This window comes from Atractosteus spatula, chromosome 2 (genome assembly GCF_055471065.1).
Source record: "Atractosteus spatula isolate fAtrSpa1 chromosome 2, fAtrSpa1.hap1, whole genome shotgun sequence".
Taxonomy (NCBI): Eukaryota; Metazoa; Chordata; class Actinopteri; order Semionotiformes; family Lepisosteidae; genus Atractosteus; species Atractosteus spatula.
The window spans coordinates 59,425,929-59,445,437 of NC_142707.1; the positions used below are offsets into that span (position 1 = coordinate 59,425,929).

The window sequence follows — 19,509 nt, forward strand, 5'->3', positions numbered from 1 at the left end:
TGAGATGTCGCATACAACAGCAGGTGTTTACAATTCTCTCAAGCCAGGTCAAGAGTAATGACCCCAGGCCAGAGTCAGATTTCTACAATCCCTTGTCCAAAAAAAAAAAGAATAAAATGCACATTTTCCTTCTTAAAAGTGTATCATGATCCTTTATCTTTCTGAAAAAAAGCATTGTATGACCTTGAGCATAACCAGCATTCAAAACTTAATAGCTGGCGCCTACAAACCCCACTCTGGCATTCACATCCCCCACCTGCCATTCACAGCGATACTTCCCGTTTGAGACTGTGTCCGTTCAGGAGAGTCGTGGTGGTGGGGGTGTTTTTCTTAATTGAAGTCATTCTGATGGCAGAAGTGCTCTGTAAGTAGCTCGTGGCTCGCTCCCGATACCTCTTCCTCCTGCAGCACAGATGGCTGTTGAAGTGTCTCCGGAAGCTCTCACTGAGCAGGTAGAGAGCGAAAGGGTTGACGCAGGAGTTGCAGAAGCTCAGCACTCGAGCCAACAGTGTGATAATCAGGTGGGCCACGGAGGAATCGATCTCTCTGTAGTTGAAGGAGCGGTACATGTAGAGAACGTGATTGGGGAACCAGCACAGGGCAAAAAGACCCACGAACACCAGGACAATTTTGGCAAGACGTTTTCTTGTTTCCATCTTAGAAATAAAAAAGGGGAGAAAAGAGATTTTTTGTTTATTGTTTGATTTCTTAAATCAACCAACACATGAATTATATAACCTGGGCTTCATCCCCTTTTAAATCAGGATTCCCCAAAGTCCTGTCTATTACTGTCCCTCAGGACTTTCGGCACATCTGTATAAAATGTTTTCTAAATGATTTTCTGTTGTTGTTTCTCCTCAAATAATTTCCTTTCAAATTATCTTCTACTGGAGGAAAACCATCTGAAAATGTGTGATAAGCAATCAGGAAGAGCACAGGCATTCAATTTATATTGCACAAGAAACAAGTCAATTGCTGAAGAATTGAAAGATTTAGCTTGTACAACATTGTATACTATATTCCCCTACTTAACCTTTAGCTTGCTATTGCTTTACTAATATAATCTTTTGTGATGCTCTTGTTATCTTGTGTTTTTATATGGCAGATAGCAAAAACCAGAAATGACAACATCAAGCACAGAGTACAGAAATTAGTAGATGATTTTTAGCTTGTTTACACAACAGTTTTAATATACTAAGAAGCATTTAAACCACAGCAAATCATAGTTCTATTTAACATCTTTCAATTTAGCTGGAGTTTTTCTAGATACAGTATGCTTATCTTATTTTCTTCCTATCTGAAAATAATTACTGTATTATACAATAGTATGCATGTAGAGGCAAAAGAGCAAATGCTATGGATTGTCTGTCACTGCAGTGTGGATAATTGTTCAAAAAATGAATAAGTGCATAATAAGTACATATTGCTGTACAGGTTTGTTTTTCAATTTATACTTAAGTTTATTCTATTTTAGCTTTAACCTGAGAGCATTTGCTTTAATACCACAGAGCTGCCTATAGTTAGTTGTTTTGTGCTAGAAAAATCAAACTGGACTTTTGAGAATCACACTGTAAAATTTAGTTTTTTTCAGTGTGTTGATGCATTCAGAGCATTTGCTGGGTTTTGACAAATGTTTCTTTAGATTCCATTAAAAGAAGCCTGCCTGCATCACTATAATTCATGCTTGTTTTTTACACTTCATTGACTTTATAATAATCCAAATTTATATATGAGTGCTATTTAATCTAGTAATCCCATGGTAAGTGTTAATGATTTTTTTTTGTTGAATTGTGTGTGGGGCATTGACTTGTGTTCCAATATTATCATGGCTAGATGTGCATCTTTTTTGTGAAACTCTTATGTACGTTCTGCCTCAAGAAAAGCTCAGCTTTTATCTCTGGATTTAGATGTAAACTGTATCTCAAATAAATAAATACCAGAGATATTTGTAAGTATATTTACCTCAGTTTTTTTATTTTTAAGTTTGTCCACACTGCACAGTTTTCCTGTTCATTCAGTATAACGTTTTAATATGTTGTACAATGCTGAAAGTATTGCTGGAAGTAATGTGAAGCAGTTGGTCTTCTGAAGGATGAATTCATATTCCTTTTTTCAATAGCACGTTTGTGTTGGCCAGAGAGGACCACATGTCTGACTGGCTTCTAATTTAAACAAGTAGAGTTTGGCCGTTTATTAACTCTGAATTATTGGTAAGAAATCAATAGTGACTTACTTCAGATTTAAAATAAAATTAAGTAAAAAAAAACATAAGTAAATTAAAACCAATGCTTTGAAATTTGTGCTAATGGGGTATGTGAAAGACATCTTTTGCTAACATGCTGCAAAGCCCATAAATATTCAGTCATCATGGCTTGTCAGCATAGTAGCATAATTCATGCAGTGTTCAACTTCAGAATGTTCAAATCTACAGAAAGACACAGGTGATGATGGGCTGATGATATGGCTGTAACAGCCAATACATACAGTACTAATCCAGGACATTGAAATTTTTCAGTTTAGATTGAATAAATAGGGCACCTCTCAATATTAGCCTTGAAAATTTTTGAGCAGTGTATATTTAAACATGAAAATAGATTTTTCTAGAGATATTTCTCTTCTGTTGGCTGATATTTACAATTTTACTTTCATTGAAGAATCTGTGGAAGAAAAGAGACCAAAATTTAAATTTTAAATAAATAATAAAATCAATGCAAGGGTCATGTTTTTAACACTGCATAGCCACAGAAAATGTAAAAAGACTCATTTCTGCACACAAGCCTGAAAAACAGACTTCTAAAAACTTTTCAATTACATTTAAAACAATTACCATTATGCTGTCTTTAGTTACATTAAGACTTTTTTTGTTTTACTCCAGATGAGCAATGAGCAGGTGGGTTCTCTAATGTTTAATTATGTGTTTTCCTTTTTTGAGTATCATTGAAGTGTTGGATACAGTACTTTTACAAGAAGACTTGGAGACCATTTCATAAACTACAATGTACCAAGGGTGACATTAATGTTGCATCCTGCCATGCAGTATGTCATCTCAGAAAAAGCCAAGGCTTCTCATTTCCACAATATGAAGAAAGAATAAGGTTAAGCAAATTATAAATACGTTCATTGAAAATTCAATTTTTTAGCTGCATATTTTATGTACAAAATGAAAGTTAAATTTGTCTAGAATATTTTAACTCACGTATACTATATCAAATTCACTAAGGTTCATTATTCATTAACACTTCCTTAAAAATAAAATGTGACATTTTCATTAGCCAAGAAATCTGTTTCATTTATTGTGTGCTTAAAAGAACCTTTACCGTGCAAATAATATGCTTTATGTTTGTCTTTTTGTTACTAGGTTTATCAATGTGAATAATTTCTAATGAAATGGTCATGGACTTTTGGAGGAATAAGTCTCCACTGAACCCTGTTTCTATCCAGGGTGAGGACATAGAGGTGGTGCAGTCCTACAGGTACTTAGGGGTACACCTAGATGATAAGCTGAAGTGGACTGTTAACACTGACGCCCTGTACAAGAAAGGTCAGAGCCGATTTTCTTAGGAAGCTCAGGTCCTTTGGTTTGTGTGGAACACTGCTACACAATTTTTACTGAATCGGTGGTGGCAGCGGCCATCTTCTACGCTGTTGTGTACTGGAGCCGCAGCATCATGACAAGAGATGCAAATAGGCTCAATAAACTCATCAAAAAGGCTGGCTCTGTGTTGGGGCTGAGCCTTGACCCCCTGGAGGTGGTGGCTGAGAGGAGAATGCTAACCAAGCTCACAGCCATCATGAACAACACCTCTAATCTGCTACATGGGACTGTTAGTAGGCAGCAGAGCACTTTTAGCAACAGACTGCTCCAGCTACGGTGTTCAAGGGAATGTTTCCGCAGGTCCTTCCTCCCGGCTGCTGTCAGGGTGCATAACACTGCCCTAGGCTAGGACTGTTAGCCCCTCATCTGCTCATCTACAGTATGGACAGCATGTTGCACTATTGTACTTTTTGGACACTCAATCTGTATATACATATGCACATTTTGCACATATTTTATTATTTTACAGTGACTTTAATAAAATAACTCTATTTTATTTTACTTTGTATTGCTGTACTTATTTTAATTTTTAGTGTAGTCTCATGTCTGTTTTTGCTTGTCTTGGGCTGAGCTGCTGTAACGCCTCAATTTCCTTTCGAGATCAATAGTCTAATCTTTCTATCTAAATCAAAATACACTGCATTATTTTCAAAAGGAACAGCAGCACTGTAGCTGTAATTTATCAGGTCTAAATTTGTCAGTAACATAAAGAAAATAAATAATTATTCTGTGTAATGTACTGTATATACAGTACATTATACTGTATATATTATAGATAACTTTGTAGTTTGATATCAGATTCTGATCTATAAATGACACTGTACATATTCACACTTCATATATCTATTTAGACAAATCATGTTTAAATAAATGTATATTCTGTGTGCTGACTTCATTACTTACATAGAGGAATATACATATATGGTTTGTAGTTTATAGAATATACAGATATGGGGTGGTGCGGTGGCTCTGTGGCTAAGGATGTGTGCCTGTAGCTGGAAGGTTGCTGGTTTAAATCCTGCAGCCAGTAGAGGAATCTCTACTCTAATCTCTAATCTCTAATCTCTAAATGTTATTTTTTTGTTGTTGTTACAACAATTTTGTACTATTGTTGTATGTTAAGCACATTTATCATCCTTCCTCTCAAAAGAATAATTCTTTGCATTAATATATAGAACCAGTGACCTTTACCCAGAAATCAAAAGCTGAATTCTGTTTCCCCCAGGCATAGACTAATCAATTTGTTTCACAAACATCCTCTCTACTTCACTATTACAACCTTTACACTTTACACACATTAGAAAACATTGTAAGTCTCCTTTTCAGTTCACATTGACCTGAATTAAATAATTCAAGCCCAGAATGGAGACAAACATATCATACATACTGTACTCAGTATTTCAGACTGTTTTCAAATATGCCATTGCAATTACCTGCAAGCATAATAAACTCTTAAAAACAAAAACAACTTGAAAACCTTACCAGAAGAATTTGTGCTTTAATTGTTTACCATTTGAATCTTATTGTGTTGCTAACTTATTTTATGTGTCTTTGTATATTTTCCATCAAATGTGTTCTTTGTACAACTTCATAAAGCATTTTTCTCTTAAGATCACTCAATTAAATGTGCATGTGCAGTAAAACAAAAAAAATGTTTTTTATGTGATTATACACTTCTCTCATATACTTACTACTATTCTCTTCACAGGCAGTACTTCTCTAGCATGGTGTTTCCATCAGCTATAAGGCTATACTTAACAGCAGACAACTAAAGATCACAGAACAAAGAAAGTGTTCAAGTGCAATCCATGTTAGCTCACAGAGGGAGAAAAACACATTTTCTGTTAGCTAACATATATTTATGTTTCCTATTGCTCAATAGTTTTACACCAGTTTGAATGATATACACTTTCACAGAAATAATAAGATATTATTGAAAATGACAACATGCAATGTGTAATTTCTGGATTTTATACACATATACAGTATATTTTAGAAAATACACCATATTTTAACTGAAATAAAGGTAATTTCCAAAAATACAGGACCTGTGAGACAGAACCAATTTAAAGTGGGTTTTAAATGTTAGGATAGCTTTTCGTCATCCAGGGATACATTGTCTGGGAATCTGTACAAAGCTATTTTGAATTGAGGAAAAGATCTGCACGGGGATTAAAGATCCATTGAACGCAATTACAACTTTCTCCTTTGCTGTGCCTCTGTACCACAGACCTGAAAATGGATTCTGATGTTTTCGCTCCCACCCATACTCCAGGATCCAACCTGATGGAGTCTTGACCGAGTTTAACCTTCATACATGTAGCTGCTTTACTAAATTCAAATGCTTGGCCATCATGAAAATACCGTGCTACCGTACATGCTGAATGTACCGGTAAGATGTACAGTAACACATTTGCTTTTTAAAACCCTCTAAAAAGGTTTTCTGTACGTACCAATTCAAGATATCAGTATGCATATTACACAACTTCCTTCAAAAGGATGTCAATGCCATTCAAGGGTTTCAACAGAATTTAAGGCACTGCTTGAAAATGCAAATTGCAAATGTTTCAAATATTTTTAAACTCAAGTGAGTTTTTCATTGTGGTTAGTAATGTATTCTCAGTAGCAGCTATTCAAAATGATTAACTAAAAATAACTAAATAAACAAAGAAACTCCATTACCTGTCTTTTAGAGTGCTCACTGAATTCTCCTGGCATGTCATGTGCACTCTTGATCAATGTCCTTGCAATGTGGTAATAGTAGATACTGATAATGGCAAGAGGGATAAGGAAATAAACCATAAAAATCATAATAGAGTGGATTTTGGGGTGCATTTCATCGGAGAGAGGATAGGGGACGCAGGCTGTGAAGGTGATATTCTTGTCTTTAATATGCACCACTTGGGAGAAGATGGCTTCTGGTACAGCCAGCAGCACAGATATGATCCATATGGTGATGGCCTTCAAACAGGTCCAGAGCACTGCACTCGATGTTTGGATGTCCATGGGGTTAACTATTGCTTTATACCTGAAGAAAAGGAAGAAAGGTTCTATGAAACATGTTGTTGATATACCACTGTCCTAAGCTGTGTGTTCAACGGTGAACAAAGAAAATTTGGTTTTCAGTGAGATGTCCTATCTCAAAGGTATAATGCTAAAGCTCAAAGCTACCAAGGTAAAATTTACTCATGTAATGCAATTAATAACCAAAGTCCCACATTAAAAGCCTGATTTTGCCTTTGCTTTTGTGAAAGTAATTGTTAAGTTTACACCTTAAAACATTTTATTAAATGTTTAAAACAGAACAAGACAAAGAAGAAAATAAAAGGCAATAAATAAATGCACAAAAACTTACCTAATATGCAAAAATGGCAGCACAAGTAAAATAAAGAAAAAAATATTTTGTTCTTTTTCAAACTACAGGATTGTGGTTTCTAAGTGAAAAAACTACAGTTATGTTTTTGCTATACTGTATGTTCAGTTAAAAGCATAACTTGTACATCGGTAACTAATAAAGCATTTAGTAACCTTCCATGAACAATGGTGGTTAATTTCAGGACTGTTAATCTCTCAGAAATGTTTATACGCTCAGAGACATATTTTAAGGTTTAACTCTGAAGTAATAAAGAGATGTATGGCTTTAGTATCTAACTTGCTTGATTCCTGGAAGCAAATGAAATGAAAAGATCATCTGATCAAGATTGGATAAGTGCACTGGAAATGTTATTGTAAAGGTTATGTACTGGAGCTAAGATGGAGAAACAAAAAATACCAATATGAAGTATATCTACTGTAGTTATTTCTAACCGCTTCTTCCAATTCAGAGTCACGAGGGAGCCGGAACCTATCCCAGCAAGCAAGGGGAGCAAGGCAGGATACACGTTGAATAAGATGCCAGTTCATCACAGGGCAGAAACAAAGACACACGCACACCTAGGAACAAATTCTCCCAGTAGCCAATTCATCTATTCTACCGGTATGTTTTTGGATAGTGGAAGGAAAGTGGAGCACACAGAGGAAACCCACGTGAACACGGGTAGAGCACACTGTTATAGGAGATTGGAGGTTTTAATTTCCAGTAACAATCAAAAATTGTAACAGTAAATTATGAGAGTATTTGAAGATAGGAATCAGTCATAAATAATACTTTATAGTCTCACAAACATATTCTAAATATCCAATATACTGTACAATTTGTTGATATAACCAAAACATGCATAACATACAACAACATCATAGAATATATACTGATGGAAAAAAGAAACGTAACATTTTCTGGAATGAGAATACTATAGTTATAGCTTTTATACTTTCACAAAAAAATGTCAGTTTGTTTTAAGCTCTCTGATCAGCAATACAGCTTGTGCAGTGAGGCACTGTAACTTGCTAATCACACGAAAGCTCGTTAGGTGCATTTTTACTCAGCGTGGTCCAGGTGGAACAATGCTTGATCGGGTCACCTTTAAAAAGGCCTTAATTCAAAGCTTAGGTCAGTGCAAGAAAAAGGCCACACTTAGTTTTCTGTGCATTCCATGATGCCTCAAATGTCACCAGAAGCAAGGGAGAGGGCCACTGGCATGCTGCAGGCAGGCATGTCGTGTGCTAGCATTGCCAGACACTATGTAGTAAGCCGCTCCACTGTGTCCCAAATGCAGAGGAGGTTTCAACAGATCAGCAGGACAGATGACCATCCAAGATCTGGTCATCCTCGAGTGACCACACCAGAGTAGGACCAACACATCAGACTGGTCTATCTGAGAGATCATTTCAGATCTGCCACCAATACTGCTGCTGAAACTGCTGGCAGACACAATGCCCACATCAGTGACAGGACAGTGAGTCTGCGTGGTGCTGGCCTTAGAGAAAGGTGACCTGTCAAGAGTCCCTCTGCTCACACCTCCTAGATGTCACACACGACTGGCTTGGGCCAGACAGAGGCAGCGATGGACTCGTCAACAGCGGCATCAGGTCCTCTTCACGGATGAGTCACTCTTCAGCCTGTTCCATGCAGACGGGAGGGCCAGAGTCTGGAGGAGGAGGTGTTGCATTTCTTTTTTCCATCAGTATATATCTGTGAAACAATCTGCTGCAAACAGAAACGGTGATCATTCACTTAGGGATTACAAAGATCAGAGTTAATAACTTCAGAGTGAAAATACACATCGGGCTATACTGTGTTACAGTCTAGTTTGTAGGTGTTGTCTCATTTTGTCTCATATAGTTAAATCTACATCTACTAACATAAACTTAACATCTAACATGCATCGGAATAATTGTTCAACTCTCGAGAATTATGTAATTAACAAAATTTTATACTCAGAGATCCATTGTCCAGTTCACCTTAATTGACTAAGTTTCAACTTCACACTGGTAAAAGCTTGGAGGGTTTCTGTAGCAGCTATGCAGTAAGAGTAAGAGAGATTCTCTTTGTGTTGGACTCAGGCGGCTCAGCCAAATAAGCATCCTGCTGCCTTTAGTCTGTAAAAACAGTCTGTGCACATTTTGTCTTATTGAGGTTTACAAGGTAGACAAAAGGGGTACTCGGTTCATTCCATGCAATAGCTTTGTTCAAAAGATTTCTTGTGTTTCAGGTAGAATATCTTGGGCAGAATACTGTAGTGTGCTGACCCACTCTCTTGGCCTGGCTTCTTGGAATAAAGTTTAAGTCCTGATTTGAACTGCTTTTAGTCATGTGATCGTAAAAGTTAGTTGGCCAGTTTAGTGAGAGATTTTCGAGTAAGTTAACCAGAGAAAAAGGACTTGTGTTCCAGTTTATATGGGAAAACACCACCATTTGGTGACTGGCCAAGAAGCCATCAGGTTTGGTTCTGCTACCCACCCTACAGAGCCCCATTTGGTTTATCTTCCTTTTAGTTGATGGATAGTGACTATGACCTATGGGAATGAACCAGCCTGGAAACTAGTTGGAGCGCTATATATCATGAAACATACAGCATGATACAGGTTTATGATGTCTCTTATCAGGGGGGCCTCTTTAGGCGCATTCTTGTGCATTTAGGGAGGGGCACCAGGATGCTTTGTCAAGGCACATAAAGTTTATCCGAAATCTTTAACAACACAAAATTCTAAGCGAAATAATAGGCTTCGTCCCTACACTGTACAAACCCCATGTAGATAGCACCTCAGGTCCACAAATGAACCCAGGACCCCAGCACTGTGAGGCAGCACTGTTCCACCATGTATGAAGTATTGGTGTCTAAATGAAAAAACAATCATAACAAGTAAATAAAAGTAAAGATTAACATCATAGAAAGGCTCCTGAATTTTGAAATACTAAGCACAGACAAATGAACAAACACAGAACCACAGGTTCTAGGTGAGGGGAAAAAAAGCACACACCATGCCAGATCCTCTTTGCAAGACTGAAAACAAAAAAACAGTAAAGTGCAATCTTCATCCAAACTTCAAAACAGAAGAACAATTTAATTGAATCAGAATATCTGCAATCCATCATTGTGACAAAAGATATTATGCCCAAAAACATAATACCAAAAAGAAAAACAAATGTCTTACTCCAGTGTTTAACATTAAAGCTGTAGGAGCAGTCAGTAAACTAGGCACCGCTTTTCTTCAGCTTCAAGATGAATCTCTCTACCTTATCTACTGTGTCGAACAAATTGTACTAGCCCAGCTGAGGAAGATCTTTTGCTTAGCTAGGTAAAGCAGGAAAGTCTGTACCGCAATCTAGTGCAGGGATTTCAGCTTCAGAGAGAAGCTAGCTCTTTCCCTACAGTTCTATAACAGTGGAATAATATAGGAAGATTATTCTGGCAGTATAGCAAAGGTGTTTGAAGATAAAGGTACATGGTCTCTCTCTTCTTGCCCCAGAACTGTCATAAATCACCAGAACTGTCATAAATTATATGTGCTCTCATAACTTCAATGAGCCTGGTGATGACCAGCAAAGGTAACCATTTCAGTAGAAGCTTTAATAGGGTCATTTTTCTCAGTATCTTCTGACTGGCCAATAATGCATATGTTAGATTAGTCAGTGGCTTCTGTCATCCAATTCAGCCAGATGGGACTTTACTAGGAATAGTCCCTTTCCTTGACACTCTAATGCTGTCTCAGTTCTGCCTCTGCTGTGACCTGGAGGAAATCTATCTGCTTACTTTCCTCTTACATGGATTAGAGAACAGCTGCAATCCTCTCCTCCTTCAACTCCTTCAATTCCTCCTTCAACTGCTGAAAGCATGGTTTCTCTGGATGGTTTTCAGCATGATGTAAACATCAGCAAGAGACTGATTTTAAAAGAGTCCCTGTAGCAACCCAAAGTACACTTCTTCAGCAAGAGGAACTGTGCTTCTCCCTGTGGCTCCTTGCAGAAAAGAGGAACATCTACAGCTGTGGCCTACAAGGTAAGGGTTCTTGGCTCTCTTACCTGTGTCTTTAGTAGCAACCAGCTCCATTACCAATTACCATGTCACACTTCTTCAGGCTTGTCTAAACTAGGTTAAGCTGCAAAAAGCACCCTAAACTGAACTCTAGAATGAGTTCCTGGTGTGAGACCATGCTATTTATACCACCATCTCAACTAATAGCCACTAGAATCCCGAGGATTACAGAGTTATGAGAAAGATCGATTGTTGTTTTTTAAAAATTGGAACCTACACTTTAATCCAGAGTACAATTATGTGTTTTGATAATCCTATCTTTGCTTTAATTAGAAGACACAAAATCCTCAAAGCTTCTAACTTTTAACATCTTGATCTACAGTAGATTAAACCACAACTTTTATCTGCAATCATCAAAATTGCTCTTTAAGTAGTGTTCTTAAGTAGAGACTTCTATTTCTACCCAATTGAAACTTTATTAATTATTTTATTGAAAATGCTGTTGTGTGGGAGATTTTGGATTTATTTTACATTCTAACGTTTGAAAAAATTTCTAGGCTGGTATGATTCAGAAGGTCATCATACGACACCCCCCAAGAAGGCTCCTCAGCCAAAATGTTGTGTTTCTTTTTTACTCTTTTCAGCATGGAATAAACCTTTACTTGTTCCTTTGAATCAAACCATACCTTGTCATGTCTCTTTGAATTCAAATAAAAAACTCTAGGTAAGTTTAGAACTGATGACAAGCCATATTAAAAATCGTCAGTTTTGTTAAATGCGTTAAATTTTGTTTTTTTACTTAACATAGTTGAATTAATCAGGCAGCTCACTTGTGATTTGGATTATGTTAAGATAAGCAACTTTAAAAATACCAATAGAAAATAGTCAGGAAATAGCTTGATATTCCACAAATTTGTTGATAATGAGCATTTTCTGTAGAAAAATGTTAATTTATGTAACTGTAATTAGTGTGGAGCTCAGAGATTTGTCTCATATCATTTTGTATAATGTGGTACAGTTTTGTACCACATGCTACTTAGGCTAAACTTTAACTATACATTCACAACTCCTGAAAAGGTTTTTGTGTGCTTTTCTTGAGTGTTCTAGTCGTATATCTCCTAATTTTGTCAGTTTTGAGAGTTCAGTGAACTACTAATTTCCATATTATGTCTAGTCATGCACAATATTTGATGAGAAGGAAAGGCAAATTGCAAGCTTATAAAGTATGCAATCTCTTACCCAGCTACAGACAAGAGACCACATAAACACACGTACTGTAACTATTTAAACATGAAAGTAAGGTACATGGTGCATTTAAATGAGTTATTTTAAATACTGATAAAAATACTAATGAAAAGTAAATACAAATGAAAGATTATCCATTATGCTATATCTCATCGACTCATGAATGAAGTATCACCGAAGAAATTCATAACTGAAAAAAGCAACTGCCCATGAAACAAACTAACGAATTACAGTAAAACGCTAACTGTGTTTCTGAAAAAGGACTTAAAGGCACAGATTGCAAACAGAAAGCAATTGGGATGTCCGTTCCAAATTTAAGCTTCTATGTTAGTTTTATTCAAATTATTTTCAATCTGCGTATGGTTTATTGTTTTTTCAAACATCAGAAATATGCAGCTTCAACACAAATGCCAGTGTCTTTGCAATGCACATTTGACTTCATTTATAAAGGCTTTAATCATAATCTTCTGAATGTTTCTAGGAAGGATATCATTTTCATAAACTAGACAAGACAGTCTAGGCACATGAAAATATTTGCATTTATATTACAATTGTTACTGCAAGGACCCCCAAAGCACTTTATTAACAGGACAGAATCCACCTTTACCTCTTCTGAAGCCCAGTAACCACCTTTGTGATGCATAGCAGCCATTATGTATCAGGGTTAACATCCTCACTTTCATGAATAGTGCCACAGGGTCCATAATGACCAAGAAGTTAGGACTTTACTTTATCATCTCATTTGAAGAAAAGCTCCTCCAACACCACTGTGTTCATCCAATTCTGGAAGGCAGAATTCTACTTAGTGGTCTACCAGCACTATTGACAACAGTACCCTAAATGTCTGCCATCCCAGTACTGACCAGCCCGAGCCTTGCTTAGCTTCTGAGATCTGACTAGATTCAGCTAAATCTAGTCAGTATCTGACAACAGCAATAATGCTGCTGTCAGATACTTTCACTGATCCATGTAATTTGACTTATTGATGAAATTCAAGCTATCCAGAAATTATATATTTCTGCCGTATAATACAGTACATACTGTACCTGCTTTTGAGTGACATTCTGCCATGTGGGTAGGGCAAACTGAGAGGAAGAATCAAGAAAATATTTAAAGGAAAATACTGTGTTTGTCTTGATAAAAGAAAGGGGAGGCACTCTGATGATCATTTCTGCTATCTCATAGCTACTGGCTCCTGGGATCAGTTCTGGCATGGAGCACCTTCAGTATGGACGTTCCCTCCCATCTCCCAGAGAATTACTAGCTAGGTTAATAATCAATGTTTGTAAACTGTCACAGCACTGCTATGAACAGGCATGTTGTCCAGGGTGCAGTCTTGCCCTGTGCATCTGCGATAGGTTCAAGGATGATGTGACCCTTAGCAGGAACAAGTGGCTTCATGATAATTGGTGGATGAGAGAAACACCATTACTGCATTCTAAACATAGCCTATTTACATTTCAATGTACTGGAGTTTATCTGGGTGCTTTTTGCTTCCATTTAATTTCAATAGCATTGCCATAAAAAAGACTTGCAGCCATGTCGACCTTTACCCTACAGTAACACTACCAACTAATAAATCCTGCTTCTTCTTTCTCTGAAAGTCCATAAGACTGTAGCAAAATACTGCACTGCATGCAGCAAAACAGATAAACAGTGACAGTAGTTTTGTAGTTGCTTCATACACACACGGTATATATTCTATACAAGCACCCCTGCATTAATTCTTATATTTGGATTGATTTAATGGCATGCAGTGTATGAAGGGAACATGATAATGATGTATTTTAGTCGAATAAGATTGCTTAGGACAGGCAAGAGAGTCATGATGTATATTATTCATTTCAGCACTTGTTCAGAGCACTGTTACAGACACCGATCTATCCCATGATAGGGAGGAATGGGAAATCGATGCGTAATTCACTTTAATTATACAGGGCAACAATCCTTACAATATTCCCTCAGACAGAGGTTTCAAAAATCATTAAAGAATAAGATTGTCATGCATAGTAATTAATTAAATATTAAAATATACAATACATTCAGTTATTCCCAGTATTCTCTCATTTCTAGTGTCTACCATACTAGTTTTTTGGTGGGTGCAATAAACCTTCATATTAATGAATCACAATGATGGAGACTAATCCATCAGAATAAATGCAAAGAAACTAAGCTTACTCGCTGCAGGTTAAAGGATAATAGTTATATTATATTAAGTGGTAAATTCTCAGGAAAACGGGTTAACGTTTTTTTTTTTCCTGTTTAGAAATATTTTTAAACAAGCAAAATTCAAATTCTTTTGATTTGCTTGACTAATCACCACAGGAATGAATGCCCCAAGCCCTAAAATGTGCAGAGTTACTTCTGAAATTCATTCCGAAACATTAAACAGTACTTAATTCACTCTAATATTAGGTTGATTTTCTAGGTGTTAATACTTTGCCAAATAAAAATATAGCATAATAATAGAAAGAAGGGCTGTAATCTCTGTCCCACTGAGTTGCTCACTCCTACTGTACACAGTTTGTCTTCAGCAAAACCCCTATCCACATTTCCATCACTTCATTTTAAATCACACTATTAAATTAATTATATTTGATTTTTTCCTGAAATTAAAATGCTTTACAAAGGCTTAGATTTTCCAGTGTCGTGCTCTAATCAATATTTTCCCTTCATTATACAGAAACTTGATTCTGTTGTGATCTTTTGCAGAATTCTTAGGCATTAAGATAACTATTATAACATAAGATAACTATTATGAAAAGTACCCTTTGTGGATGTATAGACAGGAACAAATAATACTAACGATGAGGAACATCTGGCAATTAGATTTGATTGGTTAATGTGACTACAACCCTGACCAAGACAAAAGGACTGAAAATGGATGGTAAATGTGATGGATTAGCTACTATGTTTGGGGAATTCTGGTCAATGTGAATTAAAGATTTTTAAATAATGAGCCAGTTAAAGCTGGTGTATGAGTATAAAACACTAGTGGAGGCTTTGAGTAAATTGTTGGTTCTTATAACACATATTGGAACTACTTATTATGTCTAAGTTGTCTAAAAAGTGAAACTATACTCTATTAGAATTTAATATTTTGTTAGAAGTTAAAACTAATGAATATATTACTTTCATATCACACACTTCTTGGTATAAATCATATGTGAAATATGTTCTTACATATAAAAGTGCTTCATATTGTAAGTGGTTTATACATATACTGTACATGTTTAATGTCTTCATTCGTTTTCTGTAGATGTACTTCTAGGTAAGTCATTAAAAGACTATTTCCAGTAAATCCTCCTGCTGTCTCAACGTGTTAGCTTACTGCGTTTTCAGAAAAGCTGATAGTATTGATAGTACAGACGAATTTCTAGAGACCATAATTTTTCGAATGTGTGTCATATTTCCACGAGACCGTGAATTTGAATAGTATATGAATATACAGTGTAACGTTTCGTTTAAATCGATCTTACAATTGTCTTTTGTTGGTTAAGATGTTTATAACGAGAAAACAAAATAGATACAGATCATATTAGCATCTAGATCTTTTAGCTGAAATGTGATTGCATCTTCAACAAGTCCATCCAACTGCTTATAACATGAATATCATGCATTTTAGAACAGATGTTCAATAATTAAGGCTCAAGAAAACGCATACAGCAGACCAACAGATAGCAATAAGGCAATTCTGACATCTTTTCATTCATATGTTTATTGGATTCTGAGCTTATTAGAATCAAATACAATGAAAACATTTGTTTCGCATCATTAGATAAGACATATAAATTCATTAAATAATAGGTGCTTAACTTACCTATCAGCGCTTAGAGCGGTAAGAGTAAAAACGGAGACTCCCACTGAAGTGAGTTGAATCACGGGGATCAACTTGCACGCCACGGTCCCGAAGATCCACTCATCGAAAAAGTATCTGAACGCGTCTATTGGTACACAAGTTACCAAAAGCAGAAGATCTCCAGCAGCCAAACTGGAAATAAAAATATTGGGCACGCTTCTCATCGCGCTGTTGGTGATGAAGATCTTTACCAAGGTTATGTTACCCAGTAATCCCACGGTAATGATGAGAATGTAGACAGAGGGTATAACGCACCGTATAATAAAATCAACAGTTTCCCGGCCATCCGGCACCGTTTGTTCTGTGAAGTTTAAAGGGAAGGAGGAATTGCCAGAAAACGACAAGTTATTTAAGAGCTCCTCCATGGTCATGTTAAAGTAACTGCGACCTATTTTAAAGGGAATACTAGAACGAATAGTGAGAATAAATAGTATCTCCTAGCCTTTATATCCAGGTGTGTATACTTGCACAACTTGCAGTTCAGTTCTTACAGCGAATCGTTGTTTATGGTGAATAAGTTAAATGCTGCTGTCAATGCAAAGGAGCTGTTCTTGTAAGAAAGTGCTGAATATTAAGGTGTTACTGGTAATGGTCTCCGATAGTCGATAAACCGCGTTCCAATTGAAACACCCACAGATGTTTCGCAGCATACAGTTGTTGTGTACTGCAAATCGTTACATCTTTCACTTGGTTATTATCATCACTTTCTTTCCTTCGGATGTCTTTTCGTACTTTTTACTACGTAACTACTGCGTTACGGTGGTGGTAAAAATAGTCGTCACAAACAGGGCATCCCTTCAGTGTCTCTCTTGCTTATCTGCCAAAAAGATCCCCCTTTGCAAAAACAAGGCTTTGGTGTATTTATCTTAAGCTGTCATCCGATGGGATCCCTTTTCATTGATTGAAGTTAAGGTTTTCTTTGAGGAACTAGAAGAAGCGTTGAGTGTTGACTGTCTTCACAGTGGTTAGACTATCGAATTGTTAAATGTCCATAAAACTTTCCAAAAAGCATTCGTAGCAAGAATAAGATGAACTATATGTTTCACTTATAATGCCTTATTGTGTATGCTGCTTGCACAAGTTTGCTTCGATGCTTCAAAGATCTGTGTTGCTCCGTGCTCTGACTCTCCTCGATATGAAGCCTTCTGCGTAAAGAGCTCATTTATGCTGCTCCAAGAGTCGCCGGAGAAAGTGTTAAACCCATCAATACTGCATGTCAAAGAAAAAAGGGAAAAGGAATCCAGTATCCACGTCATTTAAAGACAGATAAGAACAGTCGTTACGACCTTTTTCCTACACAAAAAAAAGAAAAAATGAGGAGATAAAGTAGCAACACAATATTTGGTTGTTAACAATTCTCTTTTACATTTAGTAATCGCTATTGGATATTTCTAATGAAGTCTGTTATTAATTTCTTGGGGTTTTAGAGTACATACACTAGATGATTTCTCAAGTTGAATTGTTTTCATTAGCTACCTTAGTGCACCTTGTTAAAAATAATATAATCTAAATTAAATTATATAAGTGTAAAATATGTTGTGTTCTGACTGAAGAGAAAGAACTACAAGGTTAACATTCCTATTTTCTAATTAAACTCCCAAAATTATACAGTATATAGAAAACACGGAGCTGTTGGTAAATGTATGCAAACATTGAATATAATGACAAAGATTTCTAAGCGTTAAAAGTATCTGGTTTATATACTGTATGTACTGTATATGTTTATATCTTGAATTGGACAGATGTATATTAAATTTTACCCCAGGGCATCATTTAGTCTAATTGTCATAATCACATACAGTATGAGTGTGCTCCAAATGTAGTAGCAAAAGCTAGTATTTTTTTTTTGTAATTGGGAGTGTTGCTTCTCCATGTAGATAATCATTTTTTTTGTTCTAAATCTTTTTGTGGCTTAGAAAATCCTAATAATTATGTAGAACGTAAAATGCTGATGATTAAATACATTGTTTTCTATTTCAATCGTGGAATTATATGAGTTCTATCAAACTTAGTTTCTGAAGAATTGTTCCCAGTAAGAATAATTCAAGAGTTTAGACTCATTTACTCTGTACTTTTATATCTTAGTACCTAAACTATTTTAGTACATACAATGTTGAAATTGCCAATGTTGAAACTATAAGGCATAAGCAACCTTTCATTTGATTCAAGTTGTAGAAACAGTGGAGGGATTTAAAAAGTACCTTCCAATACAATTGTGTAAATTTCTTTCACAAAGTAATTGCTGTATTGATGTTGCTTGTTCTAGGAACCAATATAGATTAAAGCAACAGAAGCTTGTGTTCCATGAAGGACAGTATTATCATCTGTACTATTTAAAATGTAAAATGTGCAACTTCAGTAAATTGATGGGACTGATGCAGAAGATGACAGTATTAATTAAAATAAAATTGCTTATAGTCGGAAAATAATAGAAAGTTATATACAGTATTAACAAAATGTGACTCGCTTTGCAAGACAAAGAGTAGTCAGATCTCTAAGTAATTAAAAAGCTTTTTGAGGATTTCCTTCTATACAGATCCTGGACATCACACAACACCAGAGGCAATACTTCCAGGGACCTGCAAGAAAGGGCAGGAATGTCATTTACAGACATTTGACTATTCATATTACAGTACTTTGTAGTTCAGGCATGTGGGTTTTGGGTTTTTATAACTGTCTACCAAAGATTTGATTTTCTAAAATACACATAGGGCTTTCTTTAAACACATCTGAATTTTAAGCTTTAAATAAAACATGAGGGAAAAAAGTACTTATTCCTTTAAGCCTTGTGATTTTTAAAAGGGAACTTAGGATCATTATTAAATCTCAGTAAAAATAAATTTATTGACGGTATAGAAAAAGCTAACAAATTTTGAATTAAGCACAAAATTGTGAACTTTGTCAAAGTGCTGTAAGTCAACATGTTCTCGCAATGGGCGAGAGAAAGAGTCCACACAATGTGCAAGGTAAGCAGCCCTTCCTGCTCACTAGTCACTGTAGTGACTAATGTAATGCAATGTACAAGCGAATAAGTACAGGTTGTGCAGCAGACATTTCACTGTAGAAATGTTCCAAAGTGATCTGTATGCAGAGCTAACAAGAAAGTAGTATTTGTCAGCAAAACTGTCTAGATATCGAGAGCAATATTTCTATTGGATTAAAAGTGGTGTGTTTGCAAGCTGGTTTTGTTTACAAAGTAATTGGAACAAAGTTTTGTTGCCTCATTCTGAATCGCAGAATATGGCACTGTGCATACCTGGAAATTTAATCTATTTTGTGAAGTAAATTGGAGGTTTTACAAGTTACTGTGTACATTTGACTTTTATTGTGGTTTGAAATGCACTCATCAATGCTGATTCTTTCTAATCCCAAAATATAAAAATAGTGTTGCATTTCCCCTTTAAATAATTTTTAAAAACTTTTAGGTAAAAGGAGATTAATATTTCATTAAAAAA

The 19,509-nt window shown here is 36.0% G+C and overlaps 1 protein-coding gene across 1 annotated transcript; it reads right to left on the minus strand.

Moving 5' to 3' along the window:
• Nucleotides 1–263: 263 nt before the first annotated feature.
• nmbr (neuromedin B receptor) lies at nt 264–16,425 on the minus strand. The gene is made up of 3 exons (XM_088908724.1): nt 16,016–16,425; nt 6,278–6,623; nt 264–656 (listed from the first exon to the last, which is right to left on the minus strand). The coding sequence occupies exons 1-3, from the start codon at nt 16,423–16,425 to the stop codon at nt 264–266; spliced, it is 1,149 nt and encodes a 382-aa protein (XP_088764850.1).
• Between the last annotated feature and the right edge of the window lie 3,084 nt (nt 16,426–19,509).